The following is a 21810-nucleotide window of genomic DNA, read 5'->3' on the forward strand; positions in this document are numbered from 1 at the left end:
AGCGCGCTGCCCGCCTGCCTGCCAGCCTGCGCGAGGGTCAGCTGAGTCAGCCCGCGCGCGGTCACGTGGACAGGGGGCGGGGCGTGCCTGAACCAGGGAGGGGCGGAGCCTGTCGACGATTGGCGCACTCGTTTACTCGCACAGGCTGCGTCCCGAATCGACGAGATCGTCCTCGCTGCGAAACCAAAAGTCCAGGGGGTTCGGCTGGATCTGATCCAACTCCTCCCACGTCGTGTTTTAATTGGTCTGAACTCGAGTGGAGCTGATCAAATGGACAACGAGGGTAGAAACAAGGTAATGAGCTAATAAAGTGGCTCATCAGGGTTTATAACATTTATAACAATATGATTTTTTTAGGCATATTGAGTCATTTTTATTAGACTTATGGAAATGTGTGGCAGTTATACCAAATCCTTTTAAATGTAAAAAAAAAGTCTTTTTTTTTATTATGAAATTCCCGGACTTAGTTGATAAACACAGTTATGTGGGTTATTTTGATCAGTCATATGTCCATTCTAGTGTTTAAAAACCTTCATCGTTTTTAACTAGAACCCGTTTATCATAAGTATGCTTGATTTGTAGGCCTACAGAACGGACTTTGTGCCGGAATGTGAAAAGCTTTTCGAGTTGTGACAAATGAGTGTGGACGTCGTGAAACGTGAGCGATTATAAAGGCTGTGTGGCTTTCAGGACGGAGCAACATCGAGAAAAACACAAAGACACCAGCATCACCTTTTGGTTTCCCACAGAGAAACACGCGGCAGGGCAGACCAATGAAATAAGTCGTAGGAGGACAAAGTAAGCGACACATACTCGTTTAAAGACTAATAGAAATGTGATGATTTTAGATCAGTGAAAAGAAGACGTGGGCGGAGTTGGATCAGGTCCGGCTCTACCCCTTTGGACTTCTGGTTCTGCAGCGAGTGATATTTGGAATCGACCGCTAAAACCATACACACTTCAGAGGTTTCTTTAGTAAAGGTGATGATTCTGTTTAGAAGCGTTTGCATGGAAAATGGAAAATTTTCAAAAAGGGTTCTGCTATTGTGACGAGTAGAAGGAACCCTTTTGGTGCTATACAGAGACATCAGAGAGATGGGCAATGGACAAATAATAACAGATGAAATAGGAATCACAAAAGCTTAAAGGAACACAGAACATCTCTACAAAACAGAAGACAGCTGCTAAGACACTTCTTGTTAATGTCAGCTTCACAGACGATGTGGAGATTCAACTGCAACGATTCCTCTCTACAGACAAGGATCAGAACTGCCCAGGCCGTGGTCTCCTCTGAGGTTCTTTATGGATGTGAACCCAGCTAGGATGAAATGTTCCCACAACTTTGTCTAATGTCTAATAATGATAAGAAAATGTTTTAATCTAATGTTAAAGAACCTTTAAGGCTTACCAATTCAAATAACGTCCCTATGAAATAAAACCTTAAAGAAGCTTAGACATATTTTTTACTTGTTGTCAGGTCCAGAGATCTTTACATGATGTTTTTAAGAACGTTATCCTACCTTTACAAAGAACATTGTGGGAACAAAAAAACTATGTAATCTAGACCCACTTCATCATCCACCTGGACTAACCTAGACCCTATATAACATCCACCTGGACTAATCTAGACCCTCTCCAACATCCACCTGCACTCATCTAGACCCTCTCCAACATCCACCTGCACTCGTCTAGACCTTCTCCAACATCCACCTGGACTCATCTAGTCCCTCTCCAACATCCACCTGAACTAATCTAGCCCCCTTTTCAACATCCACTTGAACTAATCTAGACCCTCTCCAACATCCACCTGAATTAGTCCAGACCCTCTCCAACATCCGACTGCACTCATCTAGACCCTCTCCAACATCCACCTGGACTAGTCTAGCCCCCTTTTCAACATTCACTTGAACTAATCTAGACCCTCTCCAACATCCACCTGAATTAGTCTAGACCCTCTCCAACATCCACCTGGACTAATCTAGACCCTCTCCAACATCCAACTGCACTCATCTAGACCCTCTCCAACATCCACCTGGACTAGGCTAGACCCTCTCCAACATCCACCTACACTCATCTAGACCCTCTTCAACATCCACCTTAACTAATCTAGCCCCCTTTTCAACATCCACCTTAACTAATCTAGACCCTCTCCAACATCCACTTGCACTCATCTAGACCCTCTCCAACATCCACCTGGACTAGTCTAGACCCTCTCCAACATCCACCTGGACAAACCTACATCCTCTCAAACATCCACCTGCACTCATCTAGACCCTCTCCAACATCCACCTGGACTAATCTAGACCTTCTCCAGCATCCACCTGGACTAATCTAGACCCTCTCCAACATACACCTGCACTCATCTAGACCCTCTCCAGCATCCACCTGGACTAGTCTAGACCCTCTCCAGCATCCACCTGGACTAGTCTAGACCCTCTCCAGCATCCACCTGGACTAACCCAGACCCTCTCCAACATCCACCTATACAATGAACCAGTTACTGACATGATCAGATTTTCTGCAGTTATCAGATTATTAAGTGAATATAATCACACTCATTGCTGCGAAAAGGGAACACTTTACAGTTCTCTGTCTGTGTCTGACTCTAAGTGTAAACACAGTTAAACAGCTTAAATTACTTTATTAACGTGAATGATTAGTGCAAACGTTAGGCTGTAAACAGGATCCTCTGACTAAGTCGCCGTGGAACGGGGGTTTGGGGGTGCAGGGGTGTGGCATCAGGATGCTGCCTCAGTGTCACGACGTCTCTCAGCCATCAACGATGGATGATGCTGTCATCTTTCGGTCTAAGTCTAGTGTATTGTGAAAATGTCAAGTATTGTGATATGGCAAAAAATATATCACCCACCCCTAGTGGAGTAATATGAAAGATGTTTCTGATAAAATGTGGATGCAATTGAATACTCAGAACCACAACACCCCCACCACATGGCCCTTGATGTCAGAAGCTGCTGCTCGTTTCACCAATCAGAGGAAACAGACACTTCTGCTTCACAAACACACACTTCTCGCACTGTTTCAAAGATAAAATTCAATTTTAATTTTCTCCACTTTTAATTAAAGACATTTAAAGAACAGAACCGTTGATGAAAAAGTGATTGTGTCAAATGTTACAAATACAGAAATATCATGGCTCAAAATGATCATCTAAAAAGGAAATAAGTGACTTTGGGCTGATCTTGTGAGAAATTAAGGCTTTTATGGAGATCACCTTGCTGTACAGTAAACTCCTATGTGTCAGAATGCCCCTAAAAACATGCTTGAGGAGTTACTCTGAAAATAAAGTGCTCATTATTATAAATTTCATTATTAATATCAGTTTCATCATTATTAATCAGGAGCAGCTCAAGTGTCACCCTTCATCAGTTTAAGCAAACTCACACACACACACACCTGCTGCTCCGGTGATTAACCCTCACACACACACACACACACTCAGAAGCCTCAACAATAAAGCGATAATTTGCTAGCTAATTGGTAATGGAGGCTTATACACAGTTGGCGACGTGCTAATTGGTGGGGTATAAGCTTTCATTACTTGTTAGCCACATTAGCCTCATAGCTCCAGTGTTGGGGTGGCTGAGTATAATTTTCGCTTTAAAGGCTTCCCTCAAATCTTCATGAATAAATGGCGGTCCATCACTCCCTCTGTCAGATTCTTAAAAAATAAAAAACAAAGAAAGATCCAAAAATCAGCATTTCTTCACTGCCCCGGGATATGCAGCCTCTCCATCTGTGAGAGAGAGAGAGAGAGAGAGAGAGAGAGAGAGAGAGTTGTTCACAGATTATTTCCATACATGCCACTTATCCAGTGTTTCTATTAGCCCTGACTCATACAGATAAATTCAGCTCAATTCTACCTTCAGAGAAAAGGCCATTTTGTTTACATGTACACAAACGCATACAGGCAGAGCTGAAGGACATCTGTTGTATTCCATGTTTCATTACTGTAATGAATGAAATGAAAATAAAAAAAAGTGTTTGCCTGAGAGAGCAGAAATCAGCAGCATTCCCCAAAACCTTCACCACATCATCATCACAGACGATTGTAGAGACTTAAGACGCTGACAGCAAATCAAATCTAACACACCGGATCCGGCTCAACATCTTCAGCCGGATATGTCTTAGGGAATAAAAGCTTCCTGAATAAGCCCTTATTCTAAGAACAAGTGCTGTTCTAGAGTAGCTGTAACTATAAAAGGTCAACAATCTAGCTAACGAAGCTTTAACTATAAAGGTCAGCCAGCTAACAAAGCTGTGAATATAAAGCCTAGCCAGTTATCTAACTAACAACGCTGTAACTATAAAGGTCAGCCAGCTAACAAAGCTGTAAATATAAAGGCTAGTCAGCCAGCTAACAAAGCTGTAAATATAAAGCCTAGCCAGTTATCTAACTAACAACGCTGTAACTATAAAGGTCAGCCAGCTAACAAAGCTGTAAATATAAAGGCTAGTCAGCTAGATAACAAAGCTGTTATTATAAAGTCTAGCCAGTTATCTAACAAAGCTGTAAATATAAAAGGTCAGACAGCTAGCTAACAAAGCTGTAACTATAAATGCTTGCCAGTTAGCTAACTAACAACGCTGTAACTATAAAGGTCAGCCAGCTCCTTAACAAAGCTATAATTATAAAGGCTAGTCAGCCAGCTAACAAAGCTGTAAATATATAGGCTAGTCAGCTAGCTAACAAAGCTGCAATTACAAAGGTTAGCCAGCTAGCTAACAAAGCTTTTTGTTCTCTGACTCCACAGTTCATGTTCGCTAATGACACACTTTGCTACACACATACTCTACTAATACTATTAGTCTCCGTTTACCTGTTTTCTAATGATTTGTGAATTTTTTTCCTCCATATCAGAGTTCAGTCATAGCCAAACAGCTAAAGCTTATTCAACATGTACATGCTACCGTCTGAAACTGGCTGTAAAATTTATGTAAGAATGTCTGTCTTCATTTTTTGTGTTTCTCTCATGTTTTTTTCTTTAAACTGAACACTGTGCAAAGACACAAAGTGAACACTGAGTGAAGCGGATGTTAGCATCATCATGAGCCACAATGGATATGAGAGAGAGAGAGAGAGAGAGAGAGAGAGAGAGAGAGAGAGAGAGAGAGAGAGAGAGAGAGATATGAAATGACCGCTGAGGAGACAGTGCGATGGAACACCATTGTGCCGAAATAATACGTTCTGCACTTTTAAGGGCAATGCCACCCATTTTCCAAATTCCCATACATTTGAGTGTATTAATTGTGAGCAGAGTGATTCAGAGTGGTTTGGTGTGAAATGGGTCAGATTTCTTCACCGTGGTAATGACAGGAACCGCCATGACTACAACAAAAATATAGACATTTTATTTACTGTCCAAAACCACCAGTGAACCTACACGAGTCTTCTGAGTTTTATATGGAATGTTGATGATAGGAAAATAGTGGAAAATCTGAAATACTAAGTTTTTTGGGGGGACTATTTTGCCTCATAGCGCCCTGCATTTATCCCTCCACCATGAACAGATTTTAAGTTCTCAATACTATCATAAAACAGTGTCTCGGACATCAGGCAGCGTATTCATAACCATTTCATGTAATAACTTTCTGTGTGGGAGCTTTTAGAGGTGGATGTCTGGTTCCTATCACCACCACTGTGAATAATTCGGACTCTGGAAGTTTCTCTACAACAGAGCGTTTCACAACCAAACCACTCTGTTCACATTTCATTATGCAGTAACTGTTGATATTTAATTTCACCAACGAATACGTCTCATTTCTAGGCCGTTCCTTCGCCTCTACTGCCCCCTAGCTGTCACCTCTGGCACTGCTGGAAAGATGGAGCGATTATAATGAGGTAGCTCTGAGGTGAGAGAAGCTGGAAAGACCAAACAAGCAAAAACAATCACAGCAAGCAAATGGAAGGTAGGTATGGATGGAGCAGGTGTAGCAGAGGGGTAAAAGCCCACCTGGTAATAAAGGCTCCCGGGACGAGTCCAACACCTGATGGAGATCAAGTAATCAGACATGACAGTTTTACAGAGCTGAGCAGAGGAAGTGCACTGCAGATACTGTACATAACCGTGTACAGGCAGCAGTGGAACTGGATAAACAGCTCTAAACATTTCTCAACATCCACCATTAAAATGAAAGTTTAACAAAAAAAATGTACACAGTTTTCCCCCTTACTGCAAACATAGCCCATCGACTAATACACATTTGGGGTCTAAAGTGTGCATCTTTGGTTTTAGCACTGGAGCTACAAGACTAAGGCCTTGCTCAGACTGTTCGGAGTTGTGTGTCCAGACACCACCAGCCTATCTGCACAGTTTGCCATGGTAACGACGTAGGCATCAGTAACTACGTAGCTACGCTGGTGACATGGATTTCAACAAGGATGCAGGAGAGATGGAGGAGCATCATCTCACCCTCCAAACTCTTCAGAATTCTCTTCATAATCATGAATCTTTGAAGCTCTTCTTGAATCCCAGCATCTCATCACTCTGGATTTGGCATCGTTGTTGTTTGTCGTGTTGCGAGTGATGCAAAAAACCCTTTGAAATCCGATTTGAGTGTCCAGAGCGTCCAGACTGAGACAAATCTGTTAGAATCTGACTGGAGTCACATTTCAAACCACCTCCAAATGTGGTTTGGATCCAATTTGCAAAACTCTGATTTAATGTGTTTTTTTTTCTGTCCAGACTATCAAAAATCAATCTGGATACAATCTGGATATGACAAAAACCTAATTTGGGCTGGGAGTCTAGAGTCAAGAGATTTGTCTCAGACTGTGGATGCTCTGGACGCTTAATTCAAATTTCAAAGGGTCTTTTGCGTCACTCGCAACATGACAAACAACAACGATGCCATATCCAGAGTGATGAGATGCTGGGATTCAAGAAGAGCTTCAAAGATTCATGATTATGAAGAGAATTCTGAAGAGTTTGGAGGGTGAGATGATGCTCCTCCATCTCTCCTGCACTGCATTTAAAATCCGCGTCACCAGCGTAGCTACGTAGTTACTGAAGCCTACGTTGTTACCACGGCAAACCATGCAGACAGACTTGTGGTGTCTGAACACACAAATCTGATCTGATTATCAGCAGATAACAGAGTGGACAGTCGACTCAAAAGATCTGATTTGAGAAACCAATATGATTTACCTGCAGTCTGAACACAGCCTTATTTTAGACTACACACACAGTGTGCAGTTAGCATCATGCTAACCGGTGACTCTAAAAAGCTTTCATTACTGGTTAGCTACATTAACGGAAGCAAACTTCAGACACCGAACGTCTTGGCTGATCGACTGCATCTGCAATAAGTGGGAACCTGTGGGGATCTGATTTCTGCCTGAACAATCACTTTAATTGAAAAGACTACGATTGCTAACACACAATACAGTACAGTGCTAATATTAATGTAAACTAAATGAGATGGCTAACATCCACTAGCTGAAAATAGGCACTAGTAAAAGCAAAACAACTGGCTGCTCCAGGAGGAGTTTAGAGCAGTCTGACGTTACACTTTAAGCTCTGTTGGTGAACGTTCAGAGATTTTATACTGGAGCTTTAGCAGCACTACTGCTCTACATGATGCTAGGTAACAGACTCTGATTCACAGCTGCAGGACCACAGCACCGCACCTGCTCTAACTACTCGACAGCTTATTAAAAAAAGATGACTCATCGCCCTCCAGAATTAACTGCACCCTTGGTAAAGATGTCAAATCAAAATCAACAAAAATAAGTGCCCAAACTTTTGTATACGACTGTACATGTCCTATTTATAACCAAATCTAATAAAAAGAGGGATATTTAATATAATAATTAGTATTAGTAGCATTTCATCTCAGTTAAAGTTTCAGTTTCATAGCATGTTTACCACGTATGCTCTTCAATGGACAGTGTATCATGACCTACTGTCCTTGTCTTAATATCTATGCACTAGAGAAGTACCCCGAATGTGTTTTGTTATACTGTATCCCCCTGTATATGTATAATGACAATGAAGTTGAGTGGAATTGTATTTTTGAAGTATGCAAAAAAAATACATTTTAAAAATCTAATTTGAAATCTACCTGCCTTCTTTATTTGTACACTGCCTTGTTACTTTGGCCCCAGGCCCCCAAGACAAAAAAGTAGGCATCTCTATTCTAGCTGGCGCTGTAAAACGCTAAACTGTGCATTGTGGCCCTGCAGTAACAGAGCTGGGTGCTGCTGGAGTTAACGCAGATTTCTAGCAGCATTATAGTAGTGAAGACAGCGATCTGTGGTCAGCTGCTCATCTTGAGTGTTACTCACTAAGCAACAGGGGTGTACAAATACAAACTAATGCATCAATCAGAAGCTGCTAATTCAGCAGCATTAAAACTGAAAATAGTTTGGCACACTCTTTTTAGTGTCTACATTCCACTACTATGTAAGTAGTTTACAGGGGAAAACTGAAATTTCATGATTCACCAAATCATTTCCTAAAGAATCATGACAACCAAATCACCACAATCGCCATGAGGTCACAGATTTATACCCATATTACTCACTGTTACTTCAAGCAAGCAGAAGCATGCCTTAAGCACTATGGGCTGTTGTCTTGTCCAATCAAAGATCGTTCACTGTCAATCAGACCGTTCTGTGGTCCAATCAGAAGCACTCACCTGGTACGTGGTCCCAGCCCAGAACTGTCTGAACTCTTTGCGGCTCAAAGCGACAACAGCACTGGTGATCAGAGTGAACGGCACCAGATACAGCAGAGCTGGCTGACCCATTCTGGACAACAGCATCACCACAAATGTCACTGCCAGACCTACACAGTATGCTGCACACACAGACCCGTTTTGATATCAGATATTTACATACAGAACAGAACAATGCATCAAGAACTCTTTAACTGTAAGGTCCTATGACTGAACTTTAGCTTACTGACACAGAGTGGAAGTCTTTATACAATTACACATTTACTGCATGTGACGCTGTTTCTCAAAATGTGCTAAGTGCTTCATATAGCAGTACTAAAGTTGAAGCTCTATGCAGTGATGCTAAAGATGTAGCTCTATACAGTGATGCTAAAGGTGTCACTCTATACAGTAATGATTAAGGTGCAGCTCTATGGTAAAGGTGTAGCTCTATACAGTGATGCTAAATGTGTTGCTCTATACAGTGATGCTATATGTGTTGCTCTATACAGTGATGCTAAAGGTGTTGCTCTATACAGCAATGCCTAAGATGTTGCTCCATACTGTGATGCTAAAGGTGTTGCTCTGTACAGTGACGCTAAATGTGTTGTTCGATACAGTGATGCTAAATGTGTTGCTAAATACAGTGATGCTAAAGGTGTTGCTCTATACAGTGATGATTAAGGTGCAGCTCTATGGTAAAAGTGTAGCTCTATACAGTGATTCTAAATGTGTTGCTCTATACAGCAATGCCTAAGATGTTGCTCCATACTGTGATGCTAAAGGTGTTGCTCTGTACAGTGACGCTAAATGTGTTGTTCGATACAGTGATGCTAAATGTGTTGCTCAATACAGTGATGCTAAAGGTGTTGCTCTGTATAGTGATTAAGGTGCAGCTCTATGGTAAATGTGTAGGTGAATACAGTGATTCTAAATGTGTTGCTCTATACAGCAATGCCTAAAGTGTTGCTCTATTCAGTCATGCTAATGGTGTTGCTCTACACAGTGATGCTAAATGTGTTTCTCTGTACAGTGATGCTAAAGGCGTTTCTCTGTACAGTGATGCTAAAGATGTTGCTCTATACAGCGATGCTAAAGGTGCTGCTCTATACAGTGATACTAGAGTTGAGGAAAGCAGCAGTACCGATGGTGCAGGAGATGAAGTAGATCCTGTTGGAACCGATCCAAACATCAAATCTGTGGCAGTACGCCACCAACAGGCCTGTAAGGGACACATTTGTGCCAATATTTTAGTGACCAATGAAGGCACTTATGATTAATATGCTGAGTGTTAAACTTACACAGACTTTTGGTGAATGTACATGCCGGTGTTTGTGTCTGTGTTCCGGTGGAAACATCGCCTCACCTGGAACGATGATGTCACCATAGCCAAGGATGGAGAACTGCATCACACACAGGTTCTGTGCCCAGGCCGAGAACCGCGGGACGCGCATCACCACTGGCAACTGGACAAAACACATAGTAGACACACATTACTACTCTGGAAACCCCCCTCCAAGCCCATGTTAGTGAGTTAGTAAAACAGGACTGAGCTGAACATACTAAAAAGATAATTTCTATATTTCATACTGTTGAATTAAGATAATAAAATAAGATTTCCACAACGTAAAATAGTGAGGGAGGTGTAGAGGGTTAGCGGAAAACATAACAAAAAGTAGCAGCGATGGAGGAGACTCAGGTTCTGTGTCAATTTTTAGTGTATTTGGTTTTATGTGACGGTCAGAGAGAGATTTTGGATAGTGTGATAATTCAATTAGTGTATTGCATCATTACCAGCCTCACTCATATATTCTGGCTCGGCACGTTTGGTACACACAGCAAGGGGTGTAACCAAATTTGGTATTCAGGGACGGTACAGTTCACTGTGCGGTGAAAACGTAAACCATATCGCACTGACCTGAGGAAAAAAACATTAATCAGGGTTCCTGACTAAGTTTCTGCTTCACTAAACCTAAAGCTGTGTGTATACCAGTGGCTGGTTGCACCAGCTGTGTGTAAGTTCAAACGTAGTCTAGTTGTGATGTAAGTATTTACCAAGTTCAGGTTTATCATCACTAAATCAGAACGAGTTGCACCACATACTAGTTCTAACACTGAGCACTGAGTTTTGGGGAAACCATCAGAACTACACAGAGAGCACAAAAAGACCAAAAATATGAATTTTTTTGGTTACTCAGCTAAAAACATCTAAATGCTATACACCATGATTTTCCTCTCATCGTCATGGTTTAAACTCCGAGCACGAAGCTAAACGCCCACAGCTGCACAAACGGCTAAACTGAGGCTTAGCCGGTCAGCCAGAAACCGGCGTTTAAAAAGTTGCGTATTTGTTTTCTCAGTGAAATATTAAAAAATAAACAGACAGCGGCTGTAGATCATCAGTTTATTCAGTTTAACTTGTACACATCTGAACATGTTATCATCATGTTGAAGCGGCGTACACATCAGTAAGCTGTTACTAGTTAAGACATGACTTGCGGAGTTCAATGCAACCAAATTTAGTTAAAGGATAGTTGGAAACTAACTAGTGTAACTAAGGACTCAGTAAAGACTTTACGCCCAAACTTATTAAAAAATATAAACCTACGCAAACCTGGTGCAACCCAAACGTGATTCTAATTCCAATTTGCCCCTATTTGAGAGGAGAAACGAGTCACTTTTTAGCCCTCCGATCTGCTCGGGACTAGAGACCCTACAATATGTTTGATTTCTACCACACAAAGCGTTCACGAGTCCCGTTAGAATGAGATGGTCAGCTATGTAACAGAACAAGTGATCTAGGAGAGAGAAACATCTTTAAGTCTAGGCTAAAAACTTACCTGTTTAGTCGAGCTTTTGGTTAATTTGTTTTTCTAACTATGTCCCTCTCACCCCCCCCCTCCCCCTCCCCCCCCTTTCCCTGAGCTGAGCGGCTGCCTGTCCTAAGAGGGTCTGACCTGAGATGCAGCCGGCGCACTGCACAGTGGTGTTAAACTGTATCCACTTATACTGTTTTGTGTCTGTCCTCTTATCCAGTGTCGACCAGAGGAGGATGGGTTCCCCTTTTGAGTCTGGTTCCTCTCAAGGTTTCTTCCTCCTGTTGAGGGAGTTTTTCCTTGCCACTGTCGCCAAGGCTTGCTCACTGGGGGCTTGGACCCGGATTCTTTGTAAAGCTGCTTTGTGACATCTGTTGTAAAAGGCGCTATATAAATAAATTTGACTTGACTTGACTTAAATCTCAGATTCATCCCTATACTTATATAACGATGATAACGATTTTAGGTGCTTTTCGTAGCCAAAACTCATTTAGTGTGGTGTTCACTCTTTTAGGCTCATCATCTAGTGTGAGCGTCTTCACGACAACATAACAGGAAATTCTATTCAAGACGTTAAGTGTGTGATGCTCTTTGTTCTAGAAATCTGTTACGGTTTTAAAAGTTGTACAGCATATAACCAGCTCAAGAAACAGAAGTTGACTGGCCCTAACAGTTTTCTCTGTTAATCCAGGTTTAGATACTCAGACGCAATTAATCCTCACAAACACGAAAGCGTGACATTTATGACAAACAGGAGTTGAGCAGCCTATTTTTCAAAGAAAAAAAAACGATATATTTCTTTCCAGGGTTGGCTGTTCAGCCCAAACACCATGAAAGGATAGCTGTGTTGTTCTTATTTTGGCATTAACTAACCCTAACCCTAGCATTAGCGTAGAGATGTTTTTTTTTTTCGTTCTGACAGTTTTTGGCAGTCATGGTTCTGTGTGTGTGAGAGAGCACGCAGGCATGCAAGCCATGCAAGGCCAACGGCCCTCTTCAATCTTGGATAGATTGAATCTTACTTTCTCGTAGGATGGTGAGGGGTCGGCCGGAATCTCACTACCACCGCCCTACAGCCGGATCAAACACACACACACACACACACACACACAGACAGACAGACACACACCACCAACATGGTTAATGACTGTTATTGTACACATATACACACACACACACACACACACACACACACACACACACACACACAAATTTACCTTCTCTCCTCGTGCACCCGGACCAAGTGCTACCTGCACCATGATGCTCTCTCCATTCTGCAAAACACAAACATATACAAAAATAAACAAATAAATACATTAATACATAAATAAATAAATCAATAAATGAATGAATGAATGTTCATTTTTCTTGCTGTATTGCATTTTATAATGTCCACTTATAATGTTTAAGTGGTTTTACATAGGGCTGGACAGTATAGTAATATTTATCGTGATAAATAATGTCGCAGCATGCTTTTGTAAGCACATCAAGGACATCGACAGCACTTCCCCACTGCATATTTCATTACAAAGAGAGCATCATTAGACCTCTTTAACTGGATTTAGTACAGCACATTGTGTGAAATGTTGTATACCAATCATTGTATTCATAGTTTTTAAGGACAGTAAAACAGTCTTTAAATGTAGCACTACTCTGTCTGTTCCAATTTATCAGATGTTAGAAAAATAGATTTTTGCCCACCTGTAGTCTTATGCATCAAAAACAGTCATAAATCATTTATACATGATCGTCTCCCAGCCCCTCTTCACTCCTTACAATTAAACAGGCTTTTACGGTGTCTTTAAGACTGATGTATGTTAATGAGCTTTGTTCTGATAGGCCGCCCTATGTGAGTCTCATTAAAAAAGCACTTACTACAGTGCTCTAGACTGAACGGGCAGGGCTAAAATGCTGTAGGCTGAATGGGCGGGGCAAAACCGCTGTAGGCTGAATGGGCGAGGCTAAACTGCTGTAGGCTAAACGGGCGGGGCTAAAATGCTGTAGGCTGAATGGGTGAGAATAAACTGCTGTAGGCAGAATAGGCGGAGGCGTGTTGGTTGTGATCACAAAAAGCTATGAACAAAGAGTGTGATCACAAAAGCTATGAACAAAGAGTGAACAATACATTTTAAAAGTTTAATAGTGTTTACATATACATATAACTCCTACTTCAAAAAAGCTACAAAAATTATATGGGTCTTGAAAAATAAACTTTAATACTTCAATTTATTTAGTTTATAGTCTTCCCCTTTAATCCTTCACCTACTTTAAGCTGCAGTGTTTGGCAGAAGAAAGTGGGAAAAAAACTGACAATGTCTTTGCTTTGTTTTTCTTTTCTTTGAAAAACTGGAGGTGGTGACTGTGTTCTACAGCAGAAATGTGCTCTTATTTACTGTTGTGTATTTGTGTACTGAAGCTTTAATCTTCTAGAACAAGAGAAACACTTTGCATCGTAATAAATGATTTTAATATTAATTTCACATACATATTTTCTATTCTTGTGGTTTTCTGTAAACGCCAGGGCCAAAGACAAAATATTCTGATCCTGAAGCAGGTGATACTCACAGGTGTGAGGAATGGTGTGATGAAGACGAAGAAAACATCGTAAATCAGCAGGAGGCTGAGCAGGAATACACAGATCTACAGAGAAAAAACTGAATTAACACAACATCAAAGATAAAAGTCACTCCACACTACAGCACTACATCTTCTTGTATTGTATGTTTCCACCTTGGCTGTGTAGGTTTACACCAAAAACCATTGTCCAATTTCTCTTTGTCTATTCGCTTAAAAATGGTGTTGCTTAACAGTTCTAGGTGGAATGTTCATTCATACGTATCCATAGTCAGACATCACAGCCACATTAAATTTAAAATGGGCTGTATTTACAACTTAGGTTCAATCAGGTTAAATCGTGTCCCTCGACCCGGCAGTATGCTATAGAAGGGGGGTACACTTCATGGGTAAAAAAAGTGAAAAACAAAACGAAAATAACAGTCTCTACAACTTGAAGACATAGTTCCGCAAAGTCATACAGATCACAAACACTCGTTATCATTCAGTTAATTACTGAGCTGAAAGCATCCCTTGTACCCCTAGTAATGCTGCTAATACACTAGTCACTCCTCCCCTAGAATAAACCATCACTGGCCTGGGTAAAACAAGAGCTCTGAACATTTAAATATATTTACATTCAACAGTAATAATAATTCATATTCTCTACTTACTGTTCACATTCACATTCATGACGTCATTAACCGTCATTTGCAATTACAGTGTACACTTAACAATTTTCTCTCTTACAAGTTTTGTTCTTCCCTCGTCTTCTACAGAGGATGGACTCACCCAGGTAAGTAAAACTCAGGTGAACCCACTCAGTTCTCTTTTTAGTCCTTAAAGGCAACGATGAGCAGTCCAAAGGTAAGTACAGGTAAGTATATACAATCAATCTTTACTCTGTGATGTGTAAGGAGTACCTTACATCATCACAAGGTCCATACTGGATTAAAATCACTCACAATTATTACCGTCAGACTGTAAAAACTACACACGCTGCAGATTCACACTGGATTAAAATGACTCCACAATTATTACTGTCAATTATAAAGTGAACAGCACCTTGTAGTTGGAGAGTGTGATGGTCTTCATGAAGTGCAGACAGAAAGCTACACCCAGCAGATCCTGCAGGATCCAGATCCACCTACACACACACACACACACACACACACAAACTTACTGGCACATCACATGTGTCTGCTCTGGTCAAAATTTCCCAATATTTTAAACATCTCCAGCTACCAGAGCATTCAGACTAAACCACATCCTGCTCACACACACAGACACCAGTGTGTGTGAGTGTATGTTGAGATGGTACCTGTCCTCGTTGCGGTACACACCCCACACCACTGCAAGAGTGATACACACAGCCGCCAGCAGCAGCGAACGCACCGAGCAGCTCCTTTCTCCACACAACACACTGAGGGAGAGACACCAGAAACAGTCTGTCAGAATGACTGTGTGGATCATATGAACATTACAGAGCACTTTTTAAATGAAACAATAGAAACCATATCACCCCCTACACTTCCTGTAGTGTATTACAGTCTGTCACAATGACTGTGTGGATCATATGAACATTATAGAGCGCTTTTTAAATGAAACAATGCAAATTAGCTTCTGCAAGATGTGCCACAGAAAAGTTCCAAACTGAAGTTAATTTTACACTTGTACAGTAAAACTTTCAATATCATTTAATGAACTTAACAAGTTGGCCTTTTTCTGTGAGAACTACATTAATGTCAATTTGACAATGTAAACACTATAAATAATTAGAGTCTTTTGTTTTTAAGTACATAAGAGTAAATAGGTTAATTGATTACGGAAATTTGTGGAAATCAATTGCAGCCTGTGAGTGTGTGCATGCGCATACTTGAGTTTGCTGCATCCCACTGCGTTTGCAAGGGCGTCGAGGCAGCTGTAGAGCGCTGAAGCCGAGGCCAGGCAGAAGATCACGATGATCACATACACTGCAGGACACAATTAGACCAGTAAGAATAAAACCAACGTACATTACCACTGGTCTTTAAGATAAACTCCAGAGTCACAAATGTTAAGTTAGTGAAACTCTGTTTAGGCTACTGCGTATTACTGAATATAACATACAGACAGTGACACTGCACAAAAAAAGGGGTTCGGAAACGCAGTGGTTCTCACTTCTGGTGTAAAATGAGCTGCACTTAGCTGTGCACTCACAGAAAAAACAAAACACAAAGAAAAACAAATAAAGAGGAGGAAATATATGTGGTAATGTGGTTGCCACGTTCCCCTGACTGTGCTGCGGTGATCGCTGCAGCCACACCTTGAAGAGTATTTCTTCTTCACATCAGTATTTAACCCAACAAGATGTCTTTTACACCTGGTGGACATACCTGGAGCTCACCTTTAAGCATTCAGAGGGCGGGGATTACTCACCAAGCCACTTGTAGAAAAAATACATGAGCACAAGCATCCCGCACATTAGCACCACGAACAGCAGCACCTTCAGCGGAGAGTACAGTGTCACATCACCGCTATCACCTCTCTCCTCACCTCCAGACAGAGCCAGCCCAGTGTTCTGCTTCGCCCTGAACATATATATATATATATATATATATATATATATATATATATATATATATATATATATATATACACACACACACACACACACACACACACAGGCATAAGGGCAATAATATAACATCACGATACTTAGAGACATTTTCTTGATACAAAAGTGTCATAAGATTTCGTTTATGAACAACGAAACAGCAAATTTTACAGTGCCTACTTGATTATTTCAATATTAAAATAGTACTGAAAACTCCATGTCATTCAATACCAAAATGCAATATCTAAGTAGTCTTATCAACAGCCATGAACAAATAAGCATGCTCGTTCTAAAATCTAGACTGCTGATTGGCTGTCAAAATTACATGCCTGCTGTTCTTAACTTCAGCATATCTTGATTAGTCTGTGGTCAGTAAATATACACATCCTCAGCTATATAATTTAAACTTACTTTGTATTTGTAATTTAAAAGAAGGTGCTAAGGCAAGTACTGTTTAGAAATCAGTACTGATGTCAAGGTATCAAAATATTGACCTTGTTACACCCGGTCACTTCACCAGTCATTAGTATCAGGATTTTATCTGGATGAGGCCACATAAAAATGTGAGTGTAAACGTAGCGAATACGCATGCTATAGCAGTGTAAACACATCCATCTCTCCAGAACACATTCAATAACCAAAACCCCCCCCAGTACAAGCAAGACCCTCCTAGTACAACTGAAACCCCTCCCAGAACTTTGCTGCATAACGAGCTGATTTGCATATTCCGTCCCAAACAGCAATCAGATTTCAGTCAACTAACTGGAGATGCATTTGACTACCAAGTGTAAATGCATGGTGCCAAAATCTTATCAGGATACAATCCAGATACAGGACACAGGAAGTGAGCAGGTGTAAACGGGGTCTAAGTGAATGATAACTAGCCTTAGTAACACCACATTTAATGAAGCCTATGAAAAACTATTACAATGACTATGTAATATAAAATTTGAAAAAGAAAACTATTTAAGAAGAAGCAGGAAGAAAGAAAATAATGGGTAAAAATAAAAAACTAAAATAAGATAATGGGCACACAATGGGCTCATAATTAGCTACATTACTATGCTTTTCAAACCAATGAGTATTCCTTTAACCGATAACATGGGCAGATTACATACTGAGGACATTATAGGACTTCATACAGTGTGAGCCTTCACCACACACAAAATAAAGATCATCTGAAATGAATAACTGGCTCTAAATGTAGGTATTGTGATATAAACTGAGTCTGTTCTAGAGTTTCTCATTAGGCTGAATGAATAACTGACTCTAAATGTAGGTATTTTGATATAAACTGAATAACTACATTTTTTCATTACAAAGTGAGCATAATTAGGCCTGTTTAACTGTATTTAGTGCAGTGAAGTTTGTAAATCACTGAATAACATCACTGTAGTGTATAAGTATCATTATAGCATTTTTTATTTTTATTTTCTATGTAGCATTACATAAATATAAACTATTGTCTGTCCCAACTGCCCAAAACAAACAAAACAAAACACTAAACATTATGATGCATATTGTGTATCGAGAAAACGTCTTGAAGTATCGTGATATGTTTTCTCCATATCGCCAATCCTCTATTTAGATAGTAACTTTGACCTGTGTATGATGTCACTGACCTCTCCATGGCTCCGCTCCAGAAGCCGCCCATGCCGACAGTGAACACCGCAAGGGCGAGCATGACGATGATGCTCACATCAAACGGAGGAATGGGCGGAGCAAACAGCTGCACCTCCATCTTATCTGGAAACACCTGACAGAAGGAGAGGGGTGTGTTCAGCTCCTACCTGAGTGCTTACATTCATGATCTGCATGATTATCATATTATCGTAAATGTATTATATAGCTGGAGAAGCAATGCAGCATTTCTAAGTCTAATTTCTATCTGCTACATCTGTGTTCAGTCAATAACTGACTCCAAACTGACTTACAATATTTATTAATTATTAATATTAAGATAAATAAATTCATAAATAAATAATCACCATGTTTATATCTAAAGCGCAATTTTAAAGAATGAAATTTTTAAATTGCAAGAGTTGTAATTTTAATTGTATTTTAAATATCTTCATATCATTATTCGATGCTGTACTGACTAGTTTCAAGGTATCTTTTACTCGACTAGACATATAATCTATATAAAAGCTATTTGTCTGAGCAGTAAGCATTTATGTTCTTTGAAAAACACTTATACTATAATAAATACAAATAACATTATCGCAATCACAAACACATTTATTTCCAAGATAATTTTTTTTTTTTTTTATATAGATCCAAGTTCTAAGACATTGTCAGACACTTTTTTTACCTTTTGGGCATCAAGGAAGTCGCTGTATCTCATCAAGGCCAGTGGAATCTTCACTTTCCCATATTCTGAATCATTGGCTGATGGCGTTGGCTGAAATAAAAGTTTTTTCTGAGTGCTAGTCTGTATTTACAATCATTCTACAGAATAGCCCCACAGCTCTAGGAATCAGAAAGACCCCTTCCCACCCCCGCCACCAGCTTACCCCAAATGCAGTCGATCAGACAAGCATGACTGTTGTCTGAAGTCTTTAGTTTTAGCGCGGGAGCCACAAGGCCAATGTAGCTAACAAGTAATGGAAACTAATATGCCACCAATTAGCACTGTGCTAACAGCTAAATCATACACTTCTGGAGATGTTCATTATCTCTTTAAGTTAAGAGGGGATTTTTGCCAAACAGACAAAAAAGCAGACTCCTACCATGTCTTCCTCGCTGGTGATGAGCAGGACAGCCGCTCCGAGTTTCTGAGCCACTTCAGCTTTCTGACTGAAAGCGCACGTTCCTCTCATTACGGCCAGGGCCTTTCCCTTCTGAGGCCTCACCTCCCCCTCATTACACAGCAGGCTGGAGGTCAGATTCACCAGCTCGTACTTCACCTGGAGACACAAACAAACACACACACACACACACACACACACACATTTTCTAAACCGCTTATCCTTCTGGGTGAGCACATGAACTGAATCTGGAGGTTTTATCTAAAGAACCCACACAGGTTCTTCCTAGAACTTCAGAGAAAAAAAAACAGTCTGTAATTTTTTATCTCATTTTTATTTAACAGAATCATCATGCTTCTATTTAACTGTAAAACTGTAATTGGGTGTATTATAACCATTCAGTCATGTGACATAACTATGGAAACAGGTGTTGCATAACGACAGAAACTGTTGCATAATATTTATATTATAAATAAATATAAATTAGACCAAAATAAATGAGTTTGGGCCTTTTGCATCAGTGTGAAACGGAATGTGGCACGATAATAATTTTATCTCTATTATCTTGTTTTTATAATTGTTTGAAGACAAAATTGTAACTGAAAATAAAATATGATTAATTGTCCAGCCCAACTTCAGAAGTTTATCAATACCCCATGTTATTATTTTATTTCTCCCATCTGGATTATGAGAGCTGGCAGTGAGAGCAGACTTGCACTAATATTTCACACACAAACAGTAGATCGCTCTTAAAGTGGGTCCTCAGTGGAGCTCCATCTGTCAGTAATATCTGTCAGGGTCAGTGGATTCATCACTGACTCCTCTCACTTACAGCATCGCTGAGAGAGTCGGAGATGTTGGACCACGATGAATTGTACACAAGACAGTAATCCTTATGAAGAGCTCCATTAGAAACGTGCAGAACCGCCTCTTGGCATTCGCCCTGGAACAAAACAACAAATAACACTGTATGAGCTTTAACTCCAAACGGCATTTCTATTGGAGTGTACTTTTAGGACATGAGACGGTCCAGCAAGACACCTTTAGTTTAAGTTATTTACCTGAGAAAGCAACTTGGAAGAGGAAAAAAAAAGCCTTATGTCAAAACTGTCCAGTAAGATGAAGGGACACCTGTGTCCCTCAGGATAGTTTGGTCAGTTTTGGTAAGTTAAAGGAAAATTCCACTGATTTTCAGGGATTCAAAGCAGTTTGGTGTGAAATGGTTCAGATTTCTTTACAGTGGTGGTGACAGGAACCAAAGGTCGCCATGACTACAACAAAAATATAGACATTTTATTTACTATCCAAAACCAACAGTGAACCTACACGAGTCTTCTGAGTTTTACATGGAATGTTGATGATGGAAAATAGCGGAAAATCCGAAATAATCAGTTTTCTTTGGGGACTATTCTACCTCACAACACCCTGCATGTATCTCTCCACCATGAATGGATGTTAAGTTCTCAAAACTATCGTAAAACAATGTCTCAGATAACAGACAGTGAATTCATAACCATTTCATGCAATACATTTCTGTGAGGGAGCTTTTAGAGGCGGACGTCTGGTTCCTATCACCACTGTGAACAATTCTGACTCGGCAAGTTTCTCTAAAACGGAGCATTTTACACCAAAGCACTCTGGATGACACTCTTCACATATTAAACATTTAATTGTGTGGAATTTGTTTTTAAAAAACTGGTGGAGTTCCCCTTTGAGAGGTGTCCTTATTTGGGTTTAAATTATCCAGCTTTCTCAGTTAACCGGATTACTGAGCTGACCAACAGGAAAGTCCTTCACCTGTTCTTAGTGGACAGTCTCAATTCTAGGGTTTTGGGGTAAATTATCCAGCTTAATGGAAAATCTCCATAAAATCCCCTTCAATGTGACTACAAGGAAACCCGGTTTTTAGGAATAGAACTTAAGCGACAGAGCTGGAAATCCCCGACATTTGTTTAACTTCCTCAAACTGATATTTTACTCTCTTTTTACACACAAAAACAATGAAAACTAACTAATACAGTAGGTGAAGGTGTCGTTAGATCGTTAGTTTCATGATAACCCCAAAAAACTAATCCAAAGTCCTCAGTTTTCATGTTTGGGAGGAAAAACCGGTTGGTAAACTTTCTTAGCCTCAGCTCGCCCTCAACAGGCTAAGCTAAACTAAGCTAAGCTAAGCTAACTTTAGCTTTATTTCCCACCTTGTAGCAAAGCAGAACCGCGGCCAGGATTATCCATATTTTTGCTGCCATGTCGCTACCATCTGGGTTTAAAAGTGTAGAGTACAGAAACCCAGCGTTATCAGGAGTCTCACAGCGCGTTTAGTTTCTATTTAGCTGCGAGTGCTGGCATGTTATGACTGGCTGTGTTCAGCTGAGTTGAGTCCAGTTCCTCCTCAGCAGCGCCTCCATCACATGAGCTCCAG

General features: G+C 40.4%; 1 protein-coding gene across 2 annotated transcripts; it reads right to left on the reverse strand.

Moving 5' to 3' along the window:
- Positions 1–3038: 3038 nt before the first annotated feature.
- On the reverse strand, positions 3039–21810 carry zgc:123258 (uncharacterized protein LOC641502 homolog). Of its 2 annotated transcripts, XM_036564577.1 has the most exons (17): positions 21587–21809; positions 20221–20331; positions 19371–19547; positions 18953–19042; positions 18264–18397; positions 16464–16615; positions 15922–16018; positions 15367–15468; positions 15111–15192; positions 14058–14132; positions 12710–12766; positions 12515–12562; positions 10043–10142; positions 9821–9898; positions 8659–8819; positions 5973–6006; positions 3039–3754 (listed from the first exon to the last, which is right to left on the reverse strand). In XM_036564577.1, the coding sequence occupies exons 1-17, from the start codon at positions 21635–21637 to the stop codon at positions 3714–3716; spliced, it is 1590 nt and encodes a 529-aa protein (XP_036420470.1). In that variant the 5' UTR covers positions 21638–21809; the 3' UTR covers positions 3039–3713. The 2 variants fall into 2 exon arrangements, with proteins under 2 accessions (XP_036420470.1, XP_036420471.1); XM_036564578.1 differs by lacking the exon at positions 12515–12562 and having other exon boundaries at positions 3530–3754; positions 21587–21810.

The sequence above is a fragment of the Colossoma macropomum genome, unplaced genomic scaffold, assembly GCF_904425465.1.
Source record: "Colossoma macropomum unplaced genomic scaffold, Colossoma_macropomum, whole genome shotgun sequence".
Taxonomy (NCBI): Eukaryota; Metazoa; Chordata; class Actinopteri; order Characiformes; family Serrasalmidae; genus Colossoma; species Colossoma macropomum.